Below are 14,823 nucleotides of genomic sequence, written 5' to 3'. Positions count from 1 at the left end.
ATGATTTTATCGTCTCCTCTTCTCGGAAACGGGCAACAAGCTAAACATCAAAAGTAATCAAAGCGCCAAAAGCATTTCAAGCATGTGTGAGTCTCAGGATGCAGATGACCAAACTTAGTCTTAATGTTGTAAAAGTTCTTGTGTATCCACGCACAGTGAGAACATTAATTTATCTTTATACATCGCTGGACAGGTCTTTCAACAAAACTGATTGAAATATCTTTTATATAAAAAAAAGTCACTGTGAGAAGTCGCGATTTGACAGTGTTAAAAATGTTTACCTAAGAACGGTTTAGTTATGGAAAAACACTTAAAAATAAAGTGGAAATTTTTTATATGGTGCTGCACTACATCAAATAATAACTATTACATCATAACACAGTAAAAACTACAGTGATGTATGTGTGTTTGTGTGATTTACCCACCAATTGTGGTGATGGGCACCCCGGGGGAGCTTCTGACCATGCGAGCTCTGGGACTGTGTGGTCTGAGAGAGAAAACTGTGATGATCTGGAAATGCTGTCTCTGTTTCAAATTAAAATTGAGAAAGCTACTGGACGATTACCTGGCCTGTTCCAGCGGACGCCCATCCTGATGGACAACCTTAGCCTGCTTTGGGTAGACGATGGTGGGCGCAGTCATGACAACAGCTCGACTTTCACCTGGTACTAACTGTGCAACACAAAAAAACTTAAGTGTGCATCACTTAATACAGCAGCCAGTTTGTGATATTAGATTAAACACAACCTTAATAAGGAGCAGATCTTTTTAAATTAAGCTTGAACTTACACAATAAAAGGGTTAAAGGTAGATTTTGAACATTAACTTAAACCTTAAACTACATATTCCAAAAAAACAAAAAAAGAGCCAAATTTCAACAAACCAGTTTAAATCTGGCACTAACAGGAGAATATTGATTTGACCCACTTAAGCACAAAGAGGTCTGTCGCCTCTAGTAGGTTATGATGAACACTATTGTGGAATAGCTTCAAAAGGCTGCTAAAGGTAAGTACGCAAATAAATACAGACTGACATGAAACCCTTATTCTTTGAGAGGTGCTCTTAAAGCTTATCTTTGCAATAGATTCTTGAAAAAGGAGTCTTTCTGCTGCAGACAGGCTGCTGATTCACCGGGGCTCTGTTCCTATAAGGGTGGATACTTTTATAGTGTTGGCTTATGCACTGAAGATTATATTACACAGTTTCATTACTTTCTTCAGAGATTTCTTATCTAGCTTGTGTGTTTATGAGGTAAAGGGCACTGTTCTCTGAGGTTTAGCCTGTTTAACTCTTTATTATCTCTGGGATAATTAATGACTCAAACTCGGAGTCTGCCCCATTAAGATCTGTCCTTAAAGTCTTTGAAAGCATTTCTAATCTTTATATATTTCAAGGATGAGATCGCTCAAATGGCACACAGATAAAACTTCTGATTATTACCATTATCATCACCACCAGCCTATCACAGGGCTAACACAGAGAGACAGACAACTATTCACACTCACATTCACAGCTATGGCCAGTTTGCCTAATCCCACTAACTGCATGTCTATGAATTTGGGAGGAAGCCGGAGTAGCTAGAGAGAACCCACGCAGACATGGGGAGAACATGCAAACTCCACAGAGAAAGACCCAGGATATTCTTCCTGTCAGCCAACAGTGCTAATCTCTATGCCATAAATACTGAAAAAACTAATAACTCAGACAGATCAATTAAGAACAAACCCCCCCAAAACATAACCAATCACAGGGATCAGGACAGGAAATGCTACTGATGTCACAGAAAAATGCAGTAAACTCTGGTGTTTTAAACACAATATCATTTAAAGTAGTGATGTTTAGCTGGTGGGGGTGGGGTAGGGGAGTCATGTGACATTAAACAGACATTAACATTAAACAGATAGAGGATGTGGTCATTGAACGGGAACTCAAACCATGGCTCCAAACCTGAGAGCCCAGTCCAACTCTGGTAAACCTGAGTGGACTTGTCTCCCTGAAGAAGCTCTTAAGCATGTTTTTTTTTTTATCCTGTTGTATTTAGCTTCATAAGTAATTTTAGATATAAAAATGACTGAAGCCTTGATCTATGTGACCTCACAGCGGGCAACAGGCATCACTGGACAGCTACATTTCCACTATAAGGAAACTACAATCATTTAAGTTGTACAAAATAGTGACATATGCATCTATGCAAGTTTTTACAATACTTTTTTTTTAACGATAAGGAGCAAAAGACCTGCATTTATAAACTTTGCCACACATTTTCTTTTAAAAGTTGGTAAATTGCTTTTTCCCATCTAACCAAAGGGCTCAAATTTGTCACAAGGGACATAAAGCAGATATTTTACAGAGCCAAGGTATTTGTCAGATAGTAAAAAAAATCCTGCTGTGCAAACCTAAAAGCAGCTTTTACCCTTTTTTAAACACCTCACTTTACCTTGGCTCAGGGAAAGTTATTATGACAGCCGAAGTGACTTTCAAAGAATCGTAAAGCATTCATCAGTCACCGGAATGAAATTCATTTCCAAACATTTAGTGGGAAATAACTAAAACATGAGTGCAAAAAAAGGAAAGTATGTACCAAATCAGTTGCCAAAATTTCACTTTGTTAACTTCTGTCATTCTTTGCAAAGCGCTGCCTTGGTCTGACAACAGCAGGGAACATTTGTGACAGAAGAAGGCTTAGTTAAGGAAAATACTGCTTTGCTCTCACTTGAAAAGGAATGAATCAGTGACTTCTTCAGTGAAGGAACTTTTTTCTGAGGGAAAACTCAACATTGATAAAAAAAAAATTCCTTTCAGGGCCAAATGAAGTATGAAGTCAGATGTTTTACCTAAAAACAGAATATCAAACAGGGACAGCAGCTGAACTTACTGTGCTGGGAGAGCTCGGGGAACTGTCCATCTCCTCTGGAGAGTCCTCCTCTTCCTCAGGCAGTGTGGGCATGGCCGGGTGCAGAGAAGGGCGAGAACGGGTGTGCGGGAAAACAAAAGGGGTCTCAGCAGCAGGCGAGGCGTCACCGGACTCCTTGAAGTTACAGTCACTTTGTTCGAGAGGAGATGTCTGCAGCAAGTCTCGCTCTTCTTCCTGGAGCTATAAACACACAGAAAACCAAATACATGCATTTTAAACATGATTAGAGGCATGCTGAGGAGAGCTCCTTCCGATCAGCAGCAGTTATTAAACTAGTACTTTAGCCACTTTTCAGGAGAATGCTCTTTCTGCCTAACCACAGCTAAAAAAAGGATAAACCAGAACTAAGAAAACCATTGCACTGCACAAACAACTCCCAAAATAGCTCCATTCTGCACATTAGTGAGATTTCCCAGCATACTGTACATATGCATCAGAAATGAAATCACCATGACTCACATCGGATGTATGGGTTTTAAACTTTCATGTGAGCATGATGATTTCCAGTCAGAGCATCAGGAAGCGTCAGAGAATAAAATAACATGAAACATGCCAGGAGTTCATATTGGGAGTTTTAACAGGAGCAACAAGACTTCAAGGAATGCTTCCTTATTCACACAGAGTCACCACAGTGGGTAGCTCTGCATTTTCGATTTGGTAGATTTTTTATATCAGATGCTTTTCCTAAAGCAACACCAAAGGCATTCCTGTCTGCTTCCAGGATTGAACAGGAGAGCTGTTGCTTGTTCGGCAAATGCGTAAACCACTACACCATGAAACACTTAAAAAAAAAAGAAATCCTTCTTTGTCTGGTTCATGATCTTAATGACACGCTGTCTAAATTCAAAAGAAACAACATGCAGCATCTCTGCTTTACTGCACAAGTGACTGAAATCACAAACAAGCACTGCTCACGAGTGAGCCTGCAATGTTTCATGTGCTTTTCTTCCCACACTGTGACTTTCAGCAGGCGGTTACTGTTTTGAACACAAACAGTGACTGGGATGCGCTTTGTTGTTATAAAACGCTGCTACAGTCAGTTTAACTTGCTCTCACAGGCTGAATGAGGCAACGAGCTCCCGAGGGGCAGCGCAAAACAAACAGAAGGACTTCTAGATAAATTATGAAAAAATGATTTAGTGGATGGTGGATGGAGGATTACTGAGAGGAAGAGACTCATGTCTCATTCACATGAAGGCAATCAAAGTCAATTAATTAAAGCTTTCCTGACTAAAATTATACAGTGCTGCCAAAAAGTATTTGCCTTCTTCCTTTTTTAATTTTGCATATTTGTCACATTTACATGTTTCAGATCATCAAAAAAACTAATATTAGATAAAAGTTACCCATGTTACTTGCAGTTGCAATTATTAAAAAAGACTAAGCCAAGTTCAGTTTCACTAGTCACACCCAGGCCTAATTACTGCCAGACCAAGAAATCACTTAACTAGAACCTATCTGACAAAGTAAAATAGGGTAAAAGATCTCAAGAAACACCACATCATACCAGGATCTAAAAATCAGCTGAGAAACAAAGTCTATCTATTTGAAAAGTATGACAAAGCCATTTTTAAGGCTTTGGGACTCCAGTGAACCACATTGAGAGCTTATTATTCACTTATTCACAAATGGAGAAAACCTGAATAGTCGTGAACCCTTTAAAGAGTGGCTGGCCAACCAAAGAGCACATTGACAACTCATCCAGAAGGTCACAAAAAATCCAGAAGAACATCTAAAGATCTGCCGGGCTCATTTGCCTCAGTTAATGTCAGAGTTAATGATTCAACAATAAGAAAGAGACTTGGAAAAAATGGCATCAAAGGAGAAAATCACTGCTGAGCAAAAAGAACAGAAGGGCTCAACTGACATTTGTGGAAAAAAATATCTTGATGATTCCCAAGACTTTTGGGAAAATATTCATAGACTGTCGAGACAAAAGTTAAACTTTTTAGTGGTCCACCTCTGGTTTTGGAGTGGCCTAGTCACAGTCGAAGCCATTAAAAACTCAAAAACTCTCTGATGCGGCTGAATTAAAACAATTCTGCAAAGAAGATTGGGCCAAACCCCCTCCACAGCGATGTAAAATTGGCATTGGCAGCTATTGCAAACACTTGATTGCAATTCTTGCTGCCAAGCTTGGATTTGACTAGGGGCATTTACTTTTTTCACACAGGGCCAGTTACCAGGGTAATATTTTTTTCTCCTAATTAAATTAAATCGCCATTTAAAAACTGCATTTCATATTCACTCGGATTATCTTTGTCCATCCATCTTTTCTGCTTATCTAGATCAGACAGCTGGAGCCTATCACAGCTGCCACAGGAAGCCAGTCTGGTGCAGGGTCAACACATAGATACAGTCAACCTTTCATATTTACAGTCATCACCAATCAATCTAAGCTCATGGATGTTTTTGGACTATGGGAGAAAGCCAGAGTACCAAGAGAGAACCCAGGCAGCAGACCTAACCATTTCACCACCGTGCCGATATCTTTGTCTAATATTAAAATTATTTTGATGATCTAAAACATGTAAGTGTGAAAAATACACAGAGATATAACAACATATGGGCAGCATTAAGAGGAAAAAGCCAACTGCAAACAAACTGAAGCAGGATTTAGTTTTGAGGAGAATGAAAATGAGAAAAATGCCTCAAATTTGCCAATTATATAAAAATCTAAATAATCTTGGCCCCAAGATAAGACCCAAAGAGCAGGGAACGATCAGCGAACATGAATTTAAATGAATGCAAAGATTAGTGTAATCATCAAAGCTGAAGCTGTAAAGGCTGTGTAATCAAAATTTATGATGCGGCTCCTGCAAATGTGTAACATGTAGAATATTTTATTAAGAGAAGAAAACAAGGCTGTTTGATTCAGTATATATCATAGTGGTACATGTGAAAACAACAAAACTATTAATCAATTCTCAATAAATGACTTTTAAAAACCACCATGTATTCATTTTACAGCGTTCAAAGTGCTGTCTTATTGAGTCAAACAAAAATGTAACAAAACCACATTATCACCACATCTGATGTTCACACTGGAAAAATAATAATTTATTTGTTTCAGGTCTGAGCTGTTTGAGCTGATCTTTACCATGGACACTGCAGCAGTTACCTGGCTCCCTGAGCTACAAGCCAACCTGACAGCTTGTTTGAACCATTGTTTGAACACACAGCGCTTCCCTTTTCAGTAACAAATTTATGCAAATCACATGTACTGTATTTTTAAACCACTCTGCGGAGGAGCACGGTACACTCATGATCTACACAACTCCTGTGTGTGCTAATGTGACGCACACATTCATTTGATTTCAGCAGAAAAAGAGACATTTACATAGGTCCAATCAGCACAGATGTGAGCCTTCTTACTGCCTTCTCTTTCAAATCACGTGCAGCAGCTTTGAATAATATGCGCAGGAAAGTGGAAGGTGTGATGAATGAATGGTTATTTCAGAGGTATGGCATGTGGCCGTGTGATGGACGAATCCTCTGAGAATTCAAGGACAAAATATGCTGAGTGCTGCTCAGTGTCATCACAAAGATGACAAGATCTTGGGAAGATATGGGGACAGAAAGGCTGTGAGTCACTGGGGAGGAAATGGGTTGTTTAACTCCTCCCTGCGAGCAGCAAGGACGTTTCCTGAATGCAGGGACACTGTCATATGCGACGGAAGCATTTAAAACAGATGTTTTTATACTTTAAAACGATATTTCACTTTGGCAGAAAAGAGTTAGACAGATACTGGTTGCTTTGTTCTTGAGGAGAGCCAGGACGTTTTTATCTTCTTTTTTTTTCTAATTCTGTAATTAACTGTCTTAAGTCTTCAGGTGCTATTTATAAATTTAGAAGAAAAAAACAAGTTTGAGGTCCTTCTGAGTTACTCACAAATGAGCTACTGGTTATTTCTAGCTAACTGCTCTTGAACTTACTGAACTCATGAAACTATTTAATTTTGTGCAAAGATTTTTTATTCAGCCATAACCTGATTTGTTTCTAATTATGGACAGAAATATTTAGACAAAGAATTTGAACAATAAAGGAATCAATGATTATGTTTTTGTTAAGGCTCGCTGTGAGGCAGGCAAAGTAGGATCCAAATGGAAATAAAAATACAAACTAAAGTTGCTCGGCAACAAATAAGCCATGGCAAGGAATCTTACTGAGAACACATGAGGGAGAACATGTCAAAGAGCAGAAGGAAACTGTGGACATAAATACACACCAGGTAATTAGGGAGCAAGAAAGCTGAGGTAAACAAGACTCAGGCGAACAGAATCCAACTAATGAGACAAGGGGAAGCAAAACTAAACACACCACAAAGGGGACAAGGGACTATCAAAATAAAACAGGAAATAACAACCACTCAGACCAGGAGTACGACATATGAACTTGAAACAGGAACAGGATATAAACAAACATGGGGACATATCCGACTGGGGAAACAGAAAGGGATTACAAAAGGTGATATAAAATATAAAATATATAAACCCCAAATACAAGATTATCAGAAATACAAAACCAGAAAATCCCAAGCACCCTAGAAACTCAAAACTCTGGGTCCAAGACCCAGGGACCAAGAGGAATTCTAAGAAGAAGCCCAAACAAAGTCAACCTACTCTGCAGGAGGTTAAATGGTGTGGTGTTTCTTCAGCAGACCGAGAGACTGAGATAAATATTGCATAGTAACTGAATCACTCTAATTATTTCCTGCAAAGGGGGGGGTGAGAACACAGGGGCCTGAGTGGCAATAGTTAAAGACTTCTTTCCTTTACTTGCACAAAGAGAAGTAAAACAAAAGTACTTGTTGATTTGATGAGGAAGCTTCATATTGCAGCGTACTTTAGTGGTCACTTTTTCTGTGGAGGGAGAAATAAGGACCGGCATCCTGCTCCCCTCCTCCTGTTACATAAGCTCATTCCCTCTAGCCAGATTTGTTTAAAATTTGGTTGTGTGAAGCATAGAGCACAGGGCCAACAGAGGAAGTGGTTACCACGCAGTCGCAATCTGAGATAACAAGTCAGAGGAAGTGTCAGAAAGAAAAAATGGATTGAATGAGGGAGCAGACTAAATCCACAGGCTTCAGAAAATGCATGGTCACATATGAAGGCGCAGGAAACATGAGACAGAGTTTCACATGCAAACAAAAAACACTTTATGTAAACTCACACCAACAGTTATCTAGAATATCATTTACCCACAAATATTCATGCACATGTTTGCTAAAGCTGCAGAGACCATAACTAAACTGAAACTGCATGCGTCCACCACTGTGGATAGTCCACTGTGACCAGCCGATCATCTAAACCTGTCCACAGAGAGCATGCACCTTACCTGAGTCGGGTGCTGTAGTGCTGTAGAGAGAAACACACACACACACACCGCGGCTGATCTCTCCAAGTCAGACCGACTTCCCACAGTCAAAGCGTCACCCTCAGCCTTTCCTTCAGAAAACTCCTCTACCCTCAGGGCTTCTCCTTCCTTCTCCCGTCCCCTCTGTTCCCTGTCTTTTTTCAGCAGCAGCCTCTCTTTCACTCCTGGGAGCTTTGACCATTTAAGGAGAAGGGCTCTGTGAGCTGCTGTGCAGTGTGTGTCTCTCTGTGTGTGTTTGTGTGTGTGTCAGACCGCTGCTCCCCTGATCATCCCTCAACTTAACTTAAAGCTGAAGAAAGATACAAAATGATGTTATTGTTGCTTCAGAGTTTGTGTGTGTAAGTGTGTTATTTTTTCACTTTTTACTTTGTCAGATGCGTAGGACACTTTTTTGCATGTTGTGGTACGTTTGCATGTTTGTGAGAAACTGATGGATCGATTGTGCCTGCCTGAGCTGTGTTTACTCTGCTGGCTAGGAGGAATCCATGCATCCACTTCCAGGCTCTTGAGGTCCATTAATGTTTGGTAAACTGCCCTTCCAAAGCTTCTGTTATTTGTGCTACTTTGTCTTAAAAGTGCTGAAATCATCTTGAGTTTTGATGGTATAAAAAAGGAGGACAGCAGTCACATTGTTTGTATGAGTACAGCTGACTTTTACAGCAAATTACAGCATAAAATTTTTATTTAACATGGGCTTAAGTCTTAAGTAATCATGTGTGAAGGAAACAGTTGTTAAAAGGAGGAACTTGTGATAAAAAGTCAGCTGTTTTCCTTATTTGATACGACTATTGCGATGATTATCTTAATGCTATTTTGCCAATAACATTCTGCTGTTTTATTAAGCAGGCAATGATGATGATGATGATACTAGAGTCTACAAATAAATTAAAATAAATTATCAGATTATTGTTGCAGACAAACTAATTCCTATTTTACCCTTTTAGCAGGTAATTGTTTAGTCCATCTGGGGATTTTGTGTTTCAAAGGGTCACAAAATAACTTGTGATTATAATTTTATCCGCTCAAACCAACCCTGATCAATTCTGCTGAGTGGTAATTAGTTTTGGTACCTACTAATGCATACGTGTAAGAAGTGTAGTCATGTGACTCCATGGCGTCGTATGAAAAAATAAGTACACCCCAGGATTCAGTAGCTTGTAGAAATACCTCTGGCAGCAATGACTTGAAGTATGTACGGCTTTAACAGTGTTTCATATCGTTGGGGAGGAAATATGGCTCACTTATCTTGAAGTGTTGCTTCAGTTCATTGAGGTTTATGGGCATTTTGCATTATGCACAGCTCTGCTGACACCTTGCCACAGCATTTCCATCAGGTTGCAACACCTTTTCTTTTTCAGCCACTCTCTTGTAGATTTGCTTCAGGGCTCGGGATCATTGTCTCGTTGCATGACCCAAATATGATGATGTTTTCATTCGTCCAAAGGACATTGTTCCAGAAGCCTCGTGGTTTGTCCAGATGCAGCTTTGCAAACCTTAGCCATGCTCTTCTTTTTAGAGTGAAGAGGCTTTCCAAACAACTCACAGTTCTTTCAGTCTATATCTAATTGTACTGACATGAACTTTAACATTTAACATGCTAACTGAGGCCTGTAGAGTCTGAGAAGTATTGTACTGTCTGACCTTGGGGTGAATTTGCTGGAACCTCCACTTACTGAAGAACGCAGCATTTTGTAAACACACACCTGAATGCTTGAGACCAGCAAACTGCCAAAGCCTCCACTTTTCCAGAGAGGCTCACAAATGCTGATGATCGATTAGTCAAGGTCATTTGATTATCAGCACCTGGCTGTGACTTACCTCCCTAAATCCTCTGGAAGCAATACTTACATTTTTTCAGGTCTGTATAGAGTCCTGTGAAAAATACATTTTTCTAACAGCTGTATGTACAGTCTAGTCATTTGGCCCTATTTAAAGCCAACCATTTGTATAATTTCCCATCATCTGCCAGAGCCGTCCTACTCATTACATACCCCTTGCCAAGTGATGAATATTACTCACTTTACTTTATCTGGTTTTAATGTGTTTTTATTTAAAGCTTTTTTTCTTATATACTGGTTGTGCTGTAAACAACCAGTATATAAGACGTTTATGATACACCACCAAGTTTATAAGACACTATTATGTAACTTTAAGTAGATAAGTGTTAACTTTAATAGAAAATAAAGGCAGCCATAATAATATAAACTAGGTCCACAAGAACGCATACTTCTTCCGAAACATATTTTACCACAGTATCTCATCAGCTATTGTAAAATAACAATCCTAGCATATGTATCTATTTTTGCATGTTTGTATGTTCCTTATCTCCTCCTAGATGAGTGGACCAAACTTGATAAATCTTTGCTGAAACACTGCTCTAGGTACTCTGACTGCAAGCATCTAGATGGCAGACACAAATATTTTATAAAAAATATATTTGTATGTTTGATGGTTCAACAGTGAACTAAATGGGATTAGATTAGATGCACAGTGCATCATAACATGATACTATACCTTTATAGCACAGGGTTTTTCAGGTTCTTTAAATGTTTGTGTCCTGCTTCTACATGTTCCATTAGGAGATAAAAGTACGCTGTCACTTATTTTTAGGGCAACTAGAGTTTATTTAAAGAGTAAAAAAATATTATTATTTCCCTTTTAAAGCAGGGGCTAGAAGTAATATTCAATGAAACAATCATATGAAGTACAAACAGCTTATAACTGCTACTAAAACATTAGCAGAAATCAAATTTAGTTATTTTTAATCATGGCCTAAAGTCAAACGAAGCAGTCACACTTTATCTTACATTGGCAGCCAAACATATATACACATTTCTCACAAGTCACTTCAAAAACCACAAAAGACATAATAATCACACCTAACCTTCAGTTCTGCCTCTCAAATATAAAACAATAGTGCATTTTACAGTAATGGAACAGAGGGAGCGCTTACTTACCGTGCTGTAGCTGCTTCCTCCTGTGCCACCTGTGAGAACCAGAGCACAGACAGAGAAAACAGATTGATTTGCATTTAACAGGAAAGCATGTGCAATGCAAATGTCAGGGGAGAGTTAAAAAAAGAAAAGACTAAGTGAAACATGCAGAGAGAGAGAGTGAAAGAGACAGAAACAGAAACAGAAAACAAATAGGGAAGAAATAAATTGAGTTTTCTGCTCTGTGAGGCTCCTGCCAGCAGCATGATATTCATCAGGTTGACAGAACTACTGGAACTCCCGTTTCAGGAAGTATGTTCCCCACAAACCACCTTGATAACTAGGGGCAACAATAACCTGGCAACCTTAAGTGCATGAGGTGTTTGAGCCGCTGGTTGAAAGCTCTTGTCTGCTGCTTTAGGGGCTCCTGATACCAAGCAAAGGGTTTAATATCAGCAACTTTCAGACAGAAGCACCCTCAGAGCTCAAAATCAAAGTGTCACTTTAGAGGTAATGAAAGAGCTGCTCAAGAACAAGTATTATTCCTGCATAAGAAGACACAAAGGGGGGTACAGTACTAGAAACACTCTCAACTGGGTTTATGTTCCAGCTGTTGAATTGTAGCTTATGAAAAAGTGCAAATCAGACTCTGAAACATTCTGTGTAATGCAATGCAGTCATTCACAGCTAGTATTTACCTTATAAATCCTTTCACAAGTCCATGAGGGAGAAAAAAAAAACTTGGACTTTTTTTTTTCCTCGCCAGATCAAATTCTTTCTATTAGTGGAAGAAGAGTTCAACCTGCCTACAAATGAATTCACACTCCAGCTTCCAGCTGTTATTTCCACCTTTCTCCCACTTAAAGATTGCCCTGCGAAAGAGCGCACCGTTTACAGCCACCACATACCAAGCAGAGCACAGAGACCCACTGCTTTTCTAAATTATTTACATTCAGGCTTCAGGGGATCTTTAAGCTTTAAGTAACCTGACTGTGCTTTGTTTTAAACAGAGACATATAACTTAAAAGCAGGTTGGTATGCCTAGTGTTCATTTAGTATCCCAGATCAATGCTTTATTAGTTCTAGGAAGACTGAAAAGTGTATAAAATAGTTTTACAGCCACCAACACAGGCACTGCAGCACTCAGAGACATTTAAAACCTGAATATTTATTATTCTTAATCATACTGTTTGCTAGTTTATAATGAATGATATGAATGATAGAGAGTTGCTCAGCAGGTTCACCAATACAGTCCACAATAAAAAACCCCTAGCTGATGGAGTGCTATGATTATTCCTCAGTGGGATGAATTTCACTGATTTTAGTCATACACATGCAAGTGTATTGTCTAGTTTAACATATGATCCTTAACACAAGATGGTTTTTATACACTGAAATAATTCCTGCATGTTGACTGAAATGAGACGATAAATATGGCATAGCTTTCCACAGACTGTATAAAACGATCGAAGCAGTTAACTTAAATGGGAAGTTGTTGTGTATAAAGTTGAAACTTGCATTCTTTCTAATGGCTAGTCAGGCTAATTTGGTAGCAAAAGTCTGATCTTACTGAAAATTAACCATTTTTCACTTGATTTATGACATTAGTAAACACTGATGTTGTGCGAGGGTAACACACCAATAAGCCAATAAAGAAATAAACTGAGCAGAAGTGAGTTCAGCTTATTGGCGCGACCTTCCACCACAGTCCCAGTTTCTCGTGTAAGCTTTGGCCTCCTGCATTTTGTAACTCATTAAAATACATGAGTGAATGCAGACTGCAGTCCTGTCAGCTTCTCAGTTAGATCTACTTCTCAGTTGTGCAGCATTCATCTCGCTTAAAACACACTGCAAGAAGCTGAGTGTTCAGTTGTTCTCTTAGCTACGTTTGTGTTAAGTTTTGCTTGTCAAAACTACCATCCATAATCCCTCAGGACAACATTACAGAACAGTTCTAACTAGCAAAAAGGTGTAAAAGGGATTATATAGGTTATATAGAGAAAGAGATTATATGGGATATAGTCTGTAGTTGTATTGAAGTTTTATATGTGTGCATGTATGAATGTGGAGAGAAAAGAGACGTCCTCATAGTGACAGTTTACTATTACACACTATTCAAATCAACAGACGTCAAACAGAACAGAATAACCTTTATAACCATGTAAGATAAAGTGTTTACTGTTCATTCTGACGCAGCCTTTGCCCGTGTGGATGCAGCTTCACATGCTAAGCAAAAAACAACCATAAGTGTACTGGAATATAAACTTTAGATGGGGGGATAAAATAAACAATTGCACACTGAGGCAAATACTGTAAGTTCATTTAACATCGCATGAAAATATAAATCCACCCACTGGTTCACAGGAGTTTCTACAAGCTCCAAACTCTGTATCACTAATAAACAGTTACATGTAAGACTGGCTTGTTTTTGAGAAAGCAGAAAGTGGAAATATTTGACCTTTCTTGACAAGATGGGACACAAGTGACCTTTGCTTTGGCCAAAGTACCTACCGCAATAATACATGTTGCGGTAGGTACTTTAGTGTACACATTAGTGAACAGATGTATGTAACATACAGTGTCCTTTCTGATTTCTTCTTCTTTTTTTGCATATTTCTCACACTTAAATGTTTCAGCTCATCAAACAAATTTTAATATTAGTCAAAGATAACCTAAGATGATGTAAAATGCAGTTGGTAAATTGTGGTTTTATTTCATAAGGGAAAAAGCAATCCAAACCTACTCCTAAACCTAATAATTGTATGTACCACCCTTTGATAACTGATCATGAGACATGCTGGGGGTGAATTTTGGCCCACTCTTCTTTGCAGAATAGTTTTAATTCAGCCACATTTGAGGGTTTTTGAGTATGAATGTTTTTTTGAGGTCGTGCAAAATCATCTCAATCAGATTTAAGTTCAGACTTTGACTAGACGAGACTACTACAAACCCTTTAAGAAATAGACTTACTGGTGTGTTTGGGATCATTGTCCTGCTCTCTGAGCTGATGAATGGAGATTCTCATTCAGGAGTTTCTGGTAGAGAACAGAACTCATCCAGAACTCGTCCAGGTGCTGAAGAAGCAAAGCAGCCCGAGACCATCACACTACCACCACGGTGTTTGCCTGTTGTTATGACGTAAGCCAGATGTGACAGGACTCATCAGTCTCATCAGTCCATAGTTTTCTCTTTAAAAATTCTCCCATTGATGCCATTTTTGCTCAATCTGCAGAATCTGCAGTTCTTTAGATGTTTCTCTTGGTTCTTTTGTGACCTCTTGGATGAGTAGTTGATGTGCTCTTGGAGTAATTTTGGTAGGTCAGCCACTTCTGGGAAGGTTCTCCACTGTTCCAGGTTTCCTCTATTTGTGGATAATGGCTCTCACTGTGATTCAAAGCCTTTGAAATGACTTTGTAACCCTTTCTAGACTGATAGACGCCATTGACTTTGTTTCTCAGTTGTTTCTTTAGATCACTGAATGCTGTGTTGCTTTTTGAGATCCTTTAAGCTGCTTTACTTTGGTTTCTATTATGATTTCTTGATTCAGCAGGTCTGGAAGTAATCAGCCTTTGGTGGGGTTGGTGACATTGAACTCAGAT

The 14,823-nt window shown here is 38.9% G+C and overlaps 1 protein-coding gene across 3 annotated transcripts in view; it reads right to left on the bottom strand.

Moving 5' to 3' along the window:
* Positions 1–14,823, bottom strand: part of mrvi1 (murine retrovirus integration site 1 homolog) — a 32,751-nt gene that overhangs the window by 17,087 nt on the left and 841 nt on the right. For 2 of the 3 annotated variants that reach the window (XM_040010824.1, XM_040010825.1), the window contains exons 2-5: positions 11,249–11,277; positions 2,876–3,094; positions 566–672; positions 426–487 (exon numbers count right to left, since the gene is read on the bottom strand). In XM_040010824.1, coding sequence (XP_039866758.1) covers positions 426–487; positions 566–672; positions 2,876–3,094; positions 11,249–11,277 — 417 coding nt within the window. The other variant, XM_040010827.1, reaches the window with a different exon arrangement.

This window comes from Simochromis diagramma, unplaced genomic scaffold, assembly GCF_900408965.1.
Source record: "Simochromis diagramma unplaced genomic scaffold, fSimDia1.1 OVJJ01000603.1, whole genome shotgun sequence".
Classification (NCBI taxonomy): Eukaryota; Metazoa; Chordata; class Actinopteri; order Cichliformes; family Cichlidae; genus Simochromis; species Simochromis diagramma.
The sequence above is the reverse complement of the archived record's forward strand: the minus strand, read 5'-3'. Positions and strand labels throughout refer to the sequence as shown.